Source organism: Salmo salar, chromosome 14 (genome assembly GCF_965601325.2).
Source record: "Salmo salar chromosome 14, fSalSal1, whole genome shotgun sequence".
Lineage (NCBI taxonomy): Eukaryota > Metazoa > Chordata > Actinopteri > Salmoniformes > Salmonidae > Salmo > Salmo salar.
The window spans coordinates 45,232,355-45,248,901 of NC_138304.1; the positions used below are offsets into that span (position 1 = coordinate 45,232,355).

General features: G+C 40.8%; 1 protein-coding gene across 2 annotated transcripts; it reads left to right on the top strand.

Annotated features, from left to right (window-relative positions):
* Positions 1 to 8,033: 8,033 nt before the first annotated feature.
* Positions 8,034 to 14,852, top strand: LOC106569586 (SLAM family member 5). Of its 2 annotated transcripts, none has more exons than XM_045694432.2 (4): positions 8,034 to 8,179; positions 10,372 to 10,668; positions 10,831 to 11,112; positions 14,048 to 14,852. In XM_045694432.2, the coding sequence occupies exons 1-4, from the start codon at positions 8,131 to 8,133 to the stop codon at positions 14,290 to 14,292; spliced, it is 873 nt and encodes a 290-aa protein (XP_045550388.2). In that variant the 5' UTR covers positions 8,034 to 8,130; the 3' UTR covers positions 14,293 to 14,852. The 2 variants fall into 2 exon arrangements, with proteins under 2 accessions (XP_045550388.2, XP_013996570.2); XM_014141095.3 differs by having other exon boundaries at positions 8,036 to 8,179; positions 11,918 to 14,852.
* Positions 14,853 to 16,547: the final 1,695 nt, after the last annotated feature.

Here is a 16,547-nt window from a genome sequence, read left to right on the forward strand (position 1 = left end):
ATACAACCTTTTGAATAGATATGCAATATTTCATTGGATCAGTCTAAAACGTTGCACATACACTGCTGCCATCTAGTGGCCAAAGTCTAAATTGCGACTGGGCTAGAATAATTGTTTTATTTATTTATTTCACCTTTATTTAACCAGGTAAGCTAGTTGAGAACAAGTTCTCATTCACAACTGCGACCTGGCCATGATAAAGCAAAGCAGTTTGACACATACAACAACACAGAGTTACACATGGAATAAACAAACATTTAGAATCAATAATACAGTAGAAAAATCTATATACAGCATGTGCAAATGAGGTAGGATAAGAGTTAGGCAATAAATAGGCCAATTCATTATGGCCTTTCTCTTGTATTTCATGGATGATGGAGAATTTTGTTTTCAAAACAATTCATGTTTTTTTCTTTGTATTATCTTTTACTAGATCTATTCTACTACAGTAATTTCACATTTCCACAAACGTCAGTATTTCCTTTCAAATGGTATCAAGAATAGGCCTATCCTTCCTCCAGGTCCTGAGCTACAGGCAGTTAGATTTGGGTATGTCATTTTAGGTGAAACATTTAAAAAAAGGGGCTAATCTTAACATCTACTAACCATGTGTATGTGACAAATACAATTTGATTAGATTTTTATATAAATGCAGTATTGGGATGCAAACTCAATGTTATACATTTCAACTCTATATCTGACATGTTACAGGTGTCGTCTGTTATTTAAGCCCATAATCATGTGTGTGATGTGTATGCTTTTGTTTCATATTCGATTTGTTTTAGACTACCAAGAAACACTCTGTGACCCTGATTTAGCCCACTGCAGTAAAAGGTTAAGAATATCTGTCTTGAGTTCAGTTTATAACGAAAGCCACTCGGGTTAATGTAAAAAAAAAACTCTTTATTGATTGATGTTATCATGACTACCCATCCCCATAAATATTTTGGCTAGTGGTGTTTTTGCAAATGATATCAGCGACCACTGCGCTATTGCTTGCATTAAAGATACCAATTTGAAAAACTCTGTCGCTTGTATAATTGTGAAGAGAAATGTAAAAAAATCTCGCCCCAGGCTTACCTTCATGATCTGTATTTTGAAGAGCTTTTTTTCTACTACTTGCATACCAGAACCTGTTCTGGAATTTTTCTCATCCATTTTTACCTCTCTGGCTGATAAACATGCCCCTTTCAAGCAACTCAAAGTCAGAAAAAGAAATAATTCATTTTATTCTACTTTACTAAGAAATCAAGTCTGGGTCAAGGCTAGGCAAACTGTCTCGTTACCTGATTGGCAGCTATTTAGGCCATTGAGAAATAGGTGCACTGCCAACAGGCCAAATCAAACTACTTCCTTAGCGATGATAGCGAAGATGAAGGGGGGGATGTTCAACACAATCATGGTCGGTCCCAACAGTGACCAGAATAGACCAGTGCCTGAGAGGACAGAACACACAAGTAAGTCTTAATTGTAAAATAGATTGTGTTGTAAATGATTTCCTTGGGTTAATAAAGACAAAATAAATACTCCATGAGTTTATTGTCATTTTGAATGTAAAACATGGTAACACACCTTTGTCTTCGTTCACAGAAACACAACCTATGCATGTATGGATGATCTATCTATGGGTGCCTGGACACCCTTACCCATGCCATCCATTTAAAAGGAGAGACATCAATGTAGCTACAGGGGTATTGTCATATTCTGTAATGATCCACAGAAATACATGAAAGTGGGCGCTCTTTTCAGTGACGTTTTTTCTTCTATGAGATTGTAGACGTGTCGAATCGATTCATGTGTAAAGGGAGTTAACGAACTGCTATCTTTTTGGTAGTGTAGTTGACCAAGACGTCATCAATGATGAGGTCACACATGGTTTGTAGTTGACCAAGACGTCATCAACGATGAGGTCACACATGGTTTGTAGTTGACCAAGACGTCATCAACGATGAGGTCACACATGGTTTGTAGTTGACCAAGACGTCATCAACGATGAGGTCACACATGGTTTGTAGTTGACCAAGACGTCATCAACGATGAGGTCACACATGGTTTGTAGTTGACCAAGACGTCATCAACGATGAGGTCACACATGGTTTGTAGTTGACCAAGACGTCATCAACGATGAGGTCACACATGGTTTGTAGTTGACCAAGACGTCATCAACGATGAGGTCACACATGGTTTGTAGTTGACCAAGACGCCATCAACGATGAGGTCACACATGGTTTGTAGTTGGCCAAGACGTCATCAACGATGAGGCCACACATGGTTTGTAGTTGACCAAGACGTCATCAACGATGAGGTCACACATGGTTTGTAGTTGACCAAGACGTCATCAACGATGAGGTCACACATGGTTTGTAGTTGACCAAGACGTCATCAACGATGAGGTCACACATGGTTTGTAGTTGACCAAGACGTCATCAACGATGAGGTCACACATGGTTTGTAGTTGACCAAGACGTCATCAACGATGAGGTCACACATGGTTTGTAGTTGACCAAGACGTCATCAACGATGAGGTCACACATGGTTTGTAGTTGACCAAGACGTCATCAACGATGAGGTCACACATGGTTTGTAGTTGACCAAGACGTCATCAACGATGAGGTCACACATGGTTTGTAGTTGGCCAAGACGTCATCAACGATGAGGCCACACATGGTTTGTAGTTGACCAAGACGTCATCAACGATGAGGTCACACATGGTTTGTAGTTGACCAAGACGTCATCAACGATGAGGTCACACATGGTTTGTAGTTGACCAAGACGTCATCAACGATGAGGTCACACATGGTTTGTAGTTGACCAAGACGTCATCAACGATGAGGTCACACATGGTTTGTAGTTGACCAAGACGTCATCAACGATGAGGTCACACATGGTTTGTAGTTGACCAAGACGTCATCAACGATGAGGTCACACATGGTTTGTAGTTGGCCAAGACGTCATCAACGATGAGGTCACACATGGTTTGTAGTTGACCAAGACGTCGTCAACGATGAGGTCACACATGGTTTGTAGTTGGCCAAGACATCATCAACGATGAGGTCACACATGGTTTGAGAGGTAGAGGTCCTGGGATTCTAGTCTCGGTGTGAGCTTGTAGGGGATGAAGTGGCAAAGCTAAGCAAGCACACTGACCTCCGTCACACATACTTACACACGACCCCCCTGGCTCTCTTTTTAGTGATCTGTCTTCTTTTCTTAGATAGTGTATCGGTCATTCAGCCTTATAGCCCCAGGCCCCAGTCCCATTCTTTCTAGTCTAAACCGGCACCTCTCTTGGAGACCACGACCAACAGGTGGGGCTCTTGTTCAGTAGACGTGGAATCGACCCATGGTTATACTTTAACACGTCCCCATTGGCTCTTCTTGCTGACCAGGTTGCTGGTCCATCGCTCCTGGTAACCCCCATGACCAGCTAGGGCTTGTGGAGAACCACCTGTGTGATAAGAACGAGGACCAGAATGGAAATACCTATTGTGTTTTTAATGCTTAATTATTTATACTGTAATGATAACATGCACTAAGTATTTCCAATCGTTCCATTCTGAGCAGAAACCCTATTTATTTAGTTTGGTTCTGTTCTGAACAGCATAATAAAATTCTGAACGGGTTCGAACCAACATTTTTTAACTGTTCATATAGTTCCTTTTCGTTAATTATTTTCCTCGTGAAATCAGCATAATTCTTACATTTATCTCAATAATTTACTCCACCAATAAGCATGGATAAAGCAGCTTGCTATGGAACGGGTAAGCTAGTTGTTTACATGTTCGATAGAAGGAGATGTGCAGGCACGAGATGCAAATGAAAGTCCACAGGGGGAGAGAGCGAGGGGTGGACATAGAGGGGGCTTGGCTTAAAGCGCTGAGCATCATGATGTGATGTGGGTTGGAATAGGCTAATAATATCATCATAACTTCAATAAATTGCTGAATTATACACTGAGTGTACAAAACATTTAAAAACACATTAAGAACGTGCTCTTTCCATGACAGACTGACCAGGTGAATCCAGGTGAAAGCTATGATTTCCTTATTGATGTCACTTGTTAAATCCACTTCAATCAGTGTAGATGAAGTGGAGGTAACATGTTAAAGGGTTTCTAAGCCTTGAGACATTTGAGACATGGATTGTGTGTGTGCCATTCTGAGGGTGTGAATGGGCAAGACAAAATAATTACATTCTGTTGAATGGGTATGTTATTAGGTGGAAGGCACACTGGTTTGAGTGTGTCAATAACTACAACGCTTCTGTGTTTTTCAGTTTTTTATTTTGAGATATCCAGACCACCACCTGAAGGACATACAGCCAACTTGACACAACTGAGTCAACATGGGCCAGCATACCTGTGGAATTCTTTTGAAACCTTGTACAATCCATGCACTGACGAATTGAGGCCATTCTGAGGGCAAAAGGGGGTTTCAACTCAATATTAGGAAGGTGTCCTACATGTTTTGTACACTGAGTGTATACCAGACACAAGGAATCATTTTTGGGGAACGAAAAGGAACATTATTAACCAGTTCTCAAGATTTGAAAATAATGGTTCTGTTCCGGAACCCTAGAGATTACTTTTGTTCACGTTTCTGTTTCTCTTCCTCTTTAAATGTTAACTTTTTCTGTTTTCGGTTCTGTTCCCTGAACCAGTTACAATGCACACTGAGTTGATTCTTTCTAAAATGGATTTAATAATCTAATGTTTCAAATTCGTATTTTATTTTATTAAGTTCATTTATTCCTCTCCATGCACCTCCATGGTACTGTAGCATATTAAGGTGTGTGCGTCTACTTTCAAGTTTTAATATCACATGCACAAGTATAGTGAAATGCCTTTCTTGCGAACTCAACAATTGTCACGTCCTGACCAGTAGAGGGTGTAGTTGGGTCAGGACGTGGCAGAAGAGAAGTGTGTGTTTTGATTGTTTCGTTTATTTTGGCCGTGTGACTTCCAATCAGGCACAGCTGTAGAAGGTTGTGGCTGATTGGGAGTCACACATAAGTAGCCTACTTTTCATTTGGGGGTTGTGGGTAATTGTTTCTGTTTTAGTGTGTTTCACCTGACAGGACTGTGTTGGCTGTCAGTTTTCTTGTTTTGTGTATAGTGTTCACGTTGTTTGTATTAAATATGTTGAACACTAACTCCGCTGCATTTTGGTCCACTTCTTCCGACGACAGCCTTTACAACAATGCAATAATCAATAACAATGTATTACTAGAAAAAACACACGAGGAATAAGAATAAGAAATTCACAATAAAGTAAGCATACTATATACAGGAAATATTTAAAACGTCAGTTCCAATACCATATTTACATGTGCAAGGAAACTGGAGTAATGGAGGTAGATATGTATTGGGTTAAGGAGACTAGGCAACAGGATATAAGATAAACAGAGTAGCAGCAGCTTGCATGTGAGTGTGTGTGCGGGTGTGTAGTCGGTATCAAATCAAATGTATTTACAAAGGGGAAGGGGGATACCTAGTCAGTTGTACAACTGAATGCCTTCAACTAAAATGAGTCTTCCGCATTTAACCCAAGCCCTCTGAATCACAGAGGTGTGGGGGGCTGCCTTAATCGACATCCACGTCTTCAGTGCCCAGGGAACAGTGGATTAACTGCCTTGCTCAGGGGCAGAACAATAGATTTTTACCTCAGGGATTTGATCCAGCAACTTGTTGGTTACTGGTCCAACACTCTAACCACTTGGCTACCTGCCGCCCAAACCCTTTCTACATCAGCAGATGTCACAAAGTGGTATACAAAATCTCCAAACAGCAAGCAATGCAGATTTTGAAGCATAGTGGCTAGGAAAAACTCCCTAGATAGGCAGGAACCTAGGAAGAAACCAAGAGAGAAACCAGGCTCTGAGGGGTGGCCAGTCCTCCTCTAGCTGTGCTGGGTGGAGATTTTAAGAGTATATGGCCGTTAAGGCCAGATCGTTCTTCAAGATGTTCCAAATGTTCATAGATGACCAGCAGGGTCAAATAATAATCACAGTGGTTGTAGAGGGTGCAACAGGTCAGCACCTTAGGATGTCAGTTGGCTTTTCATAGCCGAGCATTCAGAGGTCGAGACAGCAGGTGTGGTAGAGAGGGAGTGCGGGAGGGAGGGTGAGTCAAAAACAACAGGTCTTGGAAAAGGTAGCACGTCTGGTGAACAAGTCAGGGTTCCATAGCCACAGGCAGAACAACAGAAACAGGATCAGCAGCACGACCAGGCGGACTTGGGACGGAGACAGCCAGGAGTCATCAGGCCTGGTAGTTCTGAGGTATGGTGCTAGGGCTCAGGTCTGGGTGGAGAGAGAGAGAGAGATGGGAGAATTAGGGGGAATACACTTAAGTTCACACAGGACAACAGATAAAACAGGAGAATTACGCCAGATAGGACAGACTGACCCTAGCCTCTAGCACATAGACTACTGCAGTATAGATACTGGAGGCTGAGACAGGAGTGGTCGGGGAATGCTGTGGCCCTGTTGCACGATACCCCCAGACAGGGCCAACCAGGCAGGATATAACCCCACCCACTTTGCCAAAGCACAGCCCCCACACCACTAGAGGGATACCAACAGACTACCCTGAGAGAAGAATGAGTTTAGTCCTCGAAGATCTCCTCTACCGCACGAGCCTGAGGGGGAGCAAGACCGGACAGGAAGATCACGTCAGTGACTCAACCCACTCAAGTCGAGTATAGCGAAAAAAGCCTGGCATGACATGAGGCACCCCTCCTATGGACGGCATGGGAGAGCATTCGTAAGTCAGTGACTCAGTCCCCGTAATAGGGTCAGAGCCAGAGAATCCCAGTGGAGAGAGGGGAGCTGGCCAGGCAGAGTCAGCAAAGGTGGTTCTTTGCTCCTGTGCCTTGCCGTTTACCTTCGCACCCCTGGGCCAGACTACATTCAATCATAGGACCTACTGAAGAGATGAGTCTTCAGTAAAGACTTAAAGGTCAAGACCGAGTCTGCGTCTGTCACATGGATAGGCAGACCATTCCAAAAAAATGGAGCTCTATAGGAGAAAGCCCTGCCTCCAGCTGTTTGCCTAGAAATTCTAGCGTCAATAAGGAGGCCTGCGTCTTGTGACCGTAGCGTACGTGTAGGTATGTATGGCAGGACCAAATCAGAGAGATAGGTAGGAGCAAGCCCATGTAATGCTTTGTAGGTTAACAGTAAAACCTTAAAGCTTCCTGTTAAGTCAAAACTGTAACTTGGCCACTCAGGAAAATTCATTGTCTTCTTGGTAAGCAACTCCAGCGTTGACATTGTGTTTTAGGTTATTGTTCTGCTGAAAGGGGAATTCATATCCCAGTGTCTAACAACAGAACATAACAGCAGAAGGAAATGTTTCCTTTCTGAAGATGGAAGTGGTGGAGAAGCCATCGGGCCATGCAGTCCAGTCAACTGATACTGTTTACTGTTTAGTTGTGGAACTAGGTACTGGAGCTGGTTACTGGATTGAGAGTGAAAGACACAGTAGCTTCTTCTAATACCAGTACAGGGTATTGCCCATTGTGTGTAGAGTGAAGTTTCACTTAGGTACAGATCTAGGATCAGCTTCCCCTCCCACAATCCTAACCTTAACCATTAGTGGGGGAAATTCAATCAGCATCTATGGTCAACTTCAACCCTACCAGCCCCTTGAGAGGAAGGAGGGGTGTCACACACCTTGTGATATACTGTGGACCCTTTGACCCAATAATCCATAAGAACAGCTGTTAATCTTTAGTCACTATATTTTTTTAAATTCAATAATACTTAGAATACTTAGATGAAAAAAGCCTGAACATACATGGCTCAAAAGTTGTTGATCTCTGAATTTATAGTTTTCTATTGTTGCATCTTATTTAGTACAGAAATGTCCTGTGAAGGAATTGAATTTCTCTGTTGGGGACACGCACATAAACACAGGCTCAATTTTAGTTCAAAGTTGTCATTACTTGCAAGACACACAAATCATCATGAATCACACCTATCCTGCTGGTGTTACTGCTGTCAGTGTGGTTTGACCCAGAAAAGAGAAGTTGCTCAACAGGAAACACAGACACAAGCAAACATTTCACATGTTAATCTGTCTGTCCATCTACCTATCTATTATATTCATTGGAGCACCATCTCAACACCATGTCTCTCCTTTTAGGGTTTGGATTGCTGACCTGCATAGCATCATCAGGTAGGCTTTTGTATATCTCTCAGTTTCTATTGTGTAGTTCTCAACAAGAGCAGCAATACAATGGTAAATAAAGACATACTGTTGGGAAAATATTGGACTGCTTCCGATTCATCCATCATGTAATTCTTATTATCTGAGAGGAATTCTGTCATTTTTACAATGAAACGAAAAACATTGTATTGGTTGAAAAATATTTGAGGTGTCTATTAGAATATAACTATTGCTGTAGTTAAAGCCAAGGCACCATTATTTGACAATTAGGCTGGTCTCTTTAAAGACTATAGTCACAGTTCCGAAGCTTCTGTGCATCTGCAGGATTCTCTACTTTGTACACAGTCTCTCCTCTACTCAGAGAATTTTAATAAAGTCAGATCAAAGCTGAATCAATGTCTGCTAGATCACAGAATGATAGTATTCTACACAACCAAACATAATAACATAGTAGAACGTTACTGGAAGACAAAAACACCACCTCATTTCTGAGGAGATTTTAGGATTGTGTGAACAGTCGCATTTTTCTCTCATGTGGCCAAAACTCAACACCGCACGTCACTAGGCAAAATATGTGCTTTGATTGAAGTTGAACACAGCAGTGGTGAAACAAGTACCCAATTGTCATGCTTGAGTAAAAGAAAAGATATCTTAATAGAAAATGAATCAAGTAAAAGTGAAAGTCACCCAGTAAAATACTACTTGGCTAAAAGTACAAAAGTATTTGGTTTAAAATATACTTAAGTATCAAAAGTAAAAGTTCAAGTATAACTAATTTCACCTTCCTTATATTAAGCAAACCAGACGGCATTATTTTCCTGTTTTTTTATTTAAGGATAGCCAGGGGCAGCACTTGTGTTAAGTGAGTCCTCCAGATCAGAGGCAGTAGGGATGACCAAGCATGTTCTCTTGATAAATATGTGAATTGGACCATTTTCCTGTCCTGCTAAGCATTCGAAATGTAACAAATACTTTTGGGTGTCAGGAAAAATGTATGGAGTAAAAAGTACATAATTTTCTTTAGTAACGTAGTGAAGTAAAAGTTGTCAAAAATATAAATAGTAAAGTACATATACCCAATAAAACAACTTAAATAGTACTCAAAAGTATTTTTACTTCAGTACTTTACACCACTGAAACACAGGTAGGCTGTTCTACAGTTCAACAACACCATCTGCTCTAAAATGCGCTCACTGTATATAATTCAAAACAACACTGTCAAATCAAATCAAACTTTTTTTGCCACATGCGCTGAATACAACAAGTGTAGACTTTACTGTGAAATGCGTACTTACAAGCCCTTAACCAACAGTGCAGTTCAAGAAGAAGAAAGGGGGGGATCAATGTAAATTGTCCGGTGGTGATATTTATGAATTGTTCAGCAGTCTAAGGGCTTGGGGGTAGAAGCTGTTAAGGAGCCTTTTGGTCCTAGACTTGGAGCTCCGGTACCGCTTGCCATGAGGTAGCAGAGAAAAAGGTCTGTAACTTGGTGACTGGAGTCTGACAATTTTCTGGCCTTTCCTCTGACACCGCCTATTACATAGGTCCTGGATGCCAGGAATCTTGGCCCCAGTGATGTGCTGGGCCATTCGCACTACACTCTGTGGTGCCTTACGGTCAGATGCCAAGTTGTTGCCATACCAGGCGGTGATGCAACCGGTCAGGATGCTCTCGATAACACTGTAGGTTATTAACTCAAGAAGATATAAATTAAGATATAAATGCATTTCTAGATCTTCCTGAGTTATACGGTGTTGATTCAAAGTAGCCTACAGGCATATCTAGATCTTCCTGAGTTATACAGTGATGTTTCAAAGTAGACTACAGACATTCATTCAGCTTTGATCTAACTTTATTAAAGAAGCATGATTCTCCAGAGTAGCCTGTTCTCTTCTAGTATAATGTGATTTAGGGCCATCTGTTATGTGACATGCCTGGATGTTAACCAGTTTGATTTTTCATCAAACTGACCCTTTCTTCTTTTTTGTCAGATCTAGCACCGTTCTCAGACAATTGCTTTCATTTTTGGTGTAATTACCATTTCTGGATAAGGTTTACACACAGGATAAAAGCTTGCTATGTCACACGATTGTGCAAAACACAGGGCCCTAATTAATACTTGTGGAATTATGGATTCCATCCTCATTATGCCATCCTCATCATCCTCATCACATTATTTCTTCTGTGTGTTTATTTCATAGAGTCCAGCTCTGTGTTTGTGCTGAAGGGACAGGATGTTCGTCTGGATGTCCAGGAAAATGTTAAACTGAAAGAGATAGAGATTTTTAAGTGGACCTTCAGATCAGAAAATATTGTAAGATGCACTGATACATTGTCAGTGAGAGTGTCTCCTGAGTACAACAACAGGGTTGAGTTTTATACGGGAAACTTCTCTCTGCTACTGAAGAACCTACAGCAAAATGACAGTGGACCTTATACTGCAGTAGTGAATGGTGACAAAGAAAAAACAATTATTGCATACCTGTTAATTGTTCAAGGTATGTTTGACAGTTTTTCAAACATTTTTATACAGTGACACAGTTACAGTATCAATCAATAGAGCTAAACATGGTGTACAGGTTAAATGCATATTCATTAGTACTCTTGCTCCTGTACTCAGGTTAATATATTAACTATAATGTTGTTCTATTTGTTTTCAGAGAGAGTTGAGCCTCCAGTCCTGACAGTGGACTCTGTCTCCACCATCAATGCCACCTGTAACGTGACTGTGACCTGCAGAGGTCAGAACACCTCTGTCACCTCCAGCTGTAACAGCAGCACCTGCTCTCAGGTGGGAGGAGAGAGTAGAGGGGCTGAGACCTCCACTGTCCCCCTGCTCTCTGTCTATGTGGCAGGGGGTTTCATCATCTGTAACCACAGCAACCAAGTCAGCTGGGCCAACGACACTAAGGAGATAGTGGAACTCTGTCCAATGAAATCTGGTAAGCCCCCCCACACACACACACACACACACACACACACACACACACACACACACACACACACACACACACACACACACACACACACACACACACACACACACACACACTGCACACAAATAAACATCTCAAATACTGTATGTCAGATATACACTGAGTGTACAAAACATTAAGAACTATACTAACTATATATATGAATTAACATGTGTGAGCTCACAAAACATTAAGAACACCTCCACATATTGAGTTTCACCCCAACTTTTACACTCAGAACAGCAGCAATTCATCCAGGAATGGACTCTACAAGGTGTCAAATGCGTTCCACAGGGATGCTGGCCCGTGTAGACTCCAATGCTTCCCACAGTTGTGTCAAGTTGTGTGGATTGAAAAACCCACCAGCATTGCAGTTCTTGACACAAACCAGTGTGCCTGTCACCTACTACCATAGCCCACTCAAAGGCACTTAAATCTTTTGTCTTACCCATTCAGCCTCTGAATGGCACACATCCACAATCCATGTCTCAATTGTCTCAAGGCTTAATTTTTTTTATTTCATCTGTCTCCTCCCTTTCATCTACACTGATTGAAGTGGATTTAACAAGTGACATCAATAAGGGATCATAGCTTTCACCTGGATTCACCTGGTCAGTCTATGTCATGGAAAGAGCAGGTGTTCTTAATGTTTTGTACACTCAAATGAATTATTGGAGGAACTGTAACCTTGTCCCCAGACTAATTGCACAGAGGAGGAAGTGTCTAATCTGCGAGAGGAACTGTAACATATTGTCTGTTTGTTGTAAACCAGTGTCTCCCCCTGCTGGTAGCATGTCTGTCTGCATGCTGAAGATCATCCTGGTGTCTGTGGGGCTGGTCATCATGATCTCTGCTGTCATCACTGTCCACATCAGAGACAGATTCCACTATGGATAGAATCATGTGTATTGTATTTTTTTGTACCTTAGACAAAGTGATTCCTGCTCTGTGTCACAGTAAGACTAGGTCAAAAAAGTACTTTTTAAGTGTTTCAGGTGTTACATAACAAAACTTAACATAACGTAATATAGCATAACATAACATGGCATACCACAGCAAACATTATCACATGTTTTTGGGCCATTTGTTTCTTTTTAATACCCAGTATGAAGAAATCAAATCAAATGTGATTTGTCATGCTTGGTAAACAACAGGTGTAGACTAACAGTGAAATGTTTACTGACGGGTCCTTTTCAACAATGCAGTTAAAGATAAAAGATACAAAACAGAAAATAGAAATCGTGACAAGCTTTAAATATTGGAACAGAATCACATTGCACATTTCACTGTTAATATCCTCACTAGGATGAGGTTTTGATGTACGTCCACTCTGTTTATTTTCACCTTTCCTGTCCAAATCATCTTAAAGTATCTCAAAATTGATTGTGTAACTCAAATAAGTTACTTATTTAGGATTAGGACATGATTTGGAAAATCTTAATATAGGTACCATTGACTTGCATTGATTTCCCTGGGGGCGTTTTGCCCCAAACCCACTGACATTACATGTTACAACTTATTAAAAATGGATAAAAAAATGTTCTCTTTAACCAACTGGTATACTGATATACCTGTGTGTACCTGTGTGTACAACACATTAAGAACTCATGCTCTGTCCATGACATAAACTGACCAGGTGAATCCAGGTTAAAGCTATAATTCCTTATTGATGTCACTTGTTAAATCCGTCTAGATGAAGGGGAGGAAACAGGTTAAAGAAGAATTTTTAGACAATTGAGCCTTGGATATTGTATGTGTGCTGTTCAGAGTGTGAATGGGCAAGATATTGATTATGTTACTTATTAACTTGTTATTCGTGTCAAATATTTCCATTTTGGGATAGTTCACTGAATTGCTAGCACCAGTGGCTCACGCTGCTACAGTGTCTACAAACGTCTCACGCTCACTGGAATGTGAAATCACATGATTCTGCTAACACATCCCATCCCAAATCACAGTAACTTATAGAATAGTGAAAATTCACTTTGTCTGAAGATGAGAGAATTAGTGTAGAGGTCTATGACCCAGCTACGATATACCATCTGATTCCATTATCATGAGAATGCTACAGGCCCATCATTAAGAGGGTAAAATAAATCCATTTAGAGACCCCTTTGCGCTCTTATCCCGTTAACGGGATTGATTTTGACAACAGCCAGTGGAAAATCAGAGTGCCAAATTCAAAACAGCTAAAATCTCATAATTCCATTTTCTCAAACAATCAACTATTTTACGCCATTTTAACCTGTTTTGGGCTAGGGGGCAGTATTTGCATGGCCGGATAAAAAACGTACCCGATTTAATCTGGTTACTACTCCTGCCCAGTAACTAGAATATGCATATAATTATTGGCTTTGGATAGAAAACACCCTAAAGTTTCTAAAACTGTTTGAATGGTGTCTGTGAGTATAACAGAACTCATATGGCAGGCAAAAACCTGAGAAAAATCCAACCAGGAAGTGGAAAATCTGAGGTTGTAGTTTTTTCAAGTCATTGCCTTTCCAGTATACAGTGACTATGGGTTCATTTTGCACTTCCTAACGCTTCCACTAGATGTCAACAGTCTTTAGAACGTTGTTTGAAGATTCTATGGTGAATTTGAAGGGAATAACAGCCCAAGGAAGTAGGTGTCCCATTATAAGGCATGGGCTCAGTCACGCGCAAGGACTTGGGAGCGAGCTGAGTTCATATTCACTCCTAAAGAGAACGGATAGGTCCAGTTGGAATTTTATTGAAGATATATGTTAAAAACAACCTAAAGATGGATTCTATATATCATTTGACATGTTTCTAGGCCAGAGTAGGAACCAGTTTAATTTGGGTACGTTTTTCATCCGGCCGTGAAAATACTGCCCCCTATCCCGAAGTTAACATGCCCCCTCTGGTTCTTCTTGCTGACCAGGTTGCTGGTCCATCGCTCCTGGTAACCCCCATGACCAGCTGGGGCTTGTGAAAAACCACCTGTGTGATAAGAACGAGAACCAGAATGGAAATACCTTGTTAGACTGTCTTGTGTTTTTAATTATTTATAGTGTAATGATAATATACGCTAAGTATTTCCAATCGTTCCATTCTGAGCAGAACCCCTATTTATTTAGTTTGGTTCTGTTCCGTTCCAGTGTTCTGACCAGCAGAATACAATTCTGAACCGGTTCCAACCAACCTATTTTAACTGTTCATATAGTTCCTTTTCATTAAATCTTTACCTCGTGAAATCGCATAGTTCTTATATTTATCTCATTAATTTACTCCACCAATAAGCATGGCTAAAGCAGGTTGCTATGGAACAGGTAAGCTAGTTGTTTACATGTTTAAAGGAGGGATAAATGCATGTGCGAGATGTGATTGATATTCCAGGGGTAGAGAGAGAGTGAGGTGTGGACAATATTAGGAAGGTGTCCTTCATGTTTTGTACACTAAGTGTATACCAGACATAAGGAATATTTTGGGGGAACGAAAAGGAACATTATTAACCAGTTCTCAAGATTTGAAAATAATGGTTCTGTTCCGGAACCCATGAGATTACTTTCCTTCTCGGTTCTGTTTCTCTTCCTCTTGAAATGTTTTTCTTTTTCGGTTTTCTGTTCTGTTCCCTGAACTGGTTACAACCCCTGCTATAGACTCACCATGAACAACACCAGCACACTGAGTAATCTTGATTCTTTCAGAAAATGTAATGGATTTAATAAACTAATGTTTCAAATTCATATTGTATTAAGTGCATTTATTCCTCTCCATGCACCTCCATGGTACTGTAGCATATTAAGGTGTGTGCGTCTACTTTCAAGTTTTAATGTCACATGCACAAGTACAGTGAAATGTCTTTCTTGCAAACTCAACAATCCAATAATCCAAAACAATGTATTACTAGAAAAAAAACATGAGAACTAAGAATAAGAAATACACAATAAAGTAAGTATGTAAGCATACTATAGACAGGAAATATTTAAAAAGTCAGTTCCAATACCATATTTACATGTGCAGGGAAACTGGAGTAATGGAGGTAGATATGTATTGGGTTAGGGAGACTAGGCAACAGGATATAAGATAAACAGAGTAGCAGCAGCGTGCGTGTGAGTGAGTGGGTGTGCAGTCAGTATCAAATCAAATAAAATGTATTTATAAAGCCATTTTTACATCAGCAGATGTCACAAAGTGCTATACAGAAACTCAGCCAAAAAACCCAAACAGCGAAGCAATGCAGATGGCTAGGAACTACGTGGCTACGAAAAACTCACAAGATGGGTAGGAACCTAGGAAGAAACCTAGAGAGTAACCAGCCTCTGAGGGGTGGCCAGTCCTCCTTTGGCTGTGCCGGGTGGAGATTTTAAGGGTACATGGCCATTAAGGCCAGATCGTTCTTCAAGATGTTCAAATGTTCATAGATGACCAGCAGGGTCAAACAATCACAGTGGTTATAGAGTGTGCAACAGGTCAGCACCTTCGATTGTCAGTTGGCTTTTCATTGTCAAGTATTCAGAGGTCAAGACAGCAGGTGTGGTAGAGAGGGAGGGAGGGAGGGAGGGAGGGAGGGAGGGAGGGAGGGAGGGAGGGAGGGAGGGAGGGAGGGAGGGAGGGAGGGAGGGAGGGAGGGAGAGTCAAAAACAGCAGGTCTGGTGAAAGGTAGCACGTCTGGTGAAGAAGTCAGTGTTCCATAGCCACAGGCAAAACAACTCAGGTTCGGGAGGAGAGAGAGGACCTCCTGAAGAGATGAGTCTATAGTAAAGACTTATAGGTCGAGACGGAGTTTGCATCTCTCACATCCATAGGCAGAACATTCCATAAAAATAGCGTACGTGTAGGTATGTACGGCAGGACCAAATCTGAGAGATACAGTGCATTCAGAAGGTATTCAGACCCCTTTACTTTTTCCATGTTTTGTTAGGTTACAGCCTTATTCTAAAATTCATAAAATGATCACTCTATACACAATGCTCTGTAATGACAAAGAAAAACAGTTTTTTAGAAATAGAAAAATTAGATGGAAATATCACATTGTCATAAGTATTCAGACCCTTTACTCAGTACTTTGTTGAAGCACCTTTGGCAGCAACTACAGCCTCAAGTCTTCTTGGGTATGACACTACACGCTTGACACATCTGTATTTGAGGAGTTTCTTCTATTCAAATCAAATTTTATTTCTCACATACACATTTTAAGCAGATGTTAATGCGAGTGTAGCGAAATGCATGTGCTTCATGTTCCGACCATGCAGTAATATCTAACAAGTAATCTAACCTAACAATTTCACAACAACTACCTTATACACACAAGTGTAAAGGAATGAATAAGAATATGTACATAAAAATATATGAATGAGCGATGGTCGAACGGCATAGGCAAGATGCAGTAGATGGTATAGAGTACAGTATATACATATAAGATGAGTAATGTAGGGTAT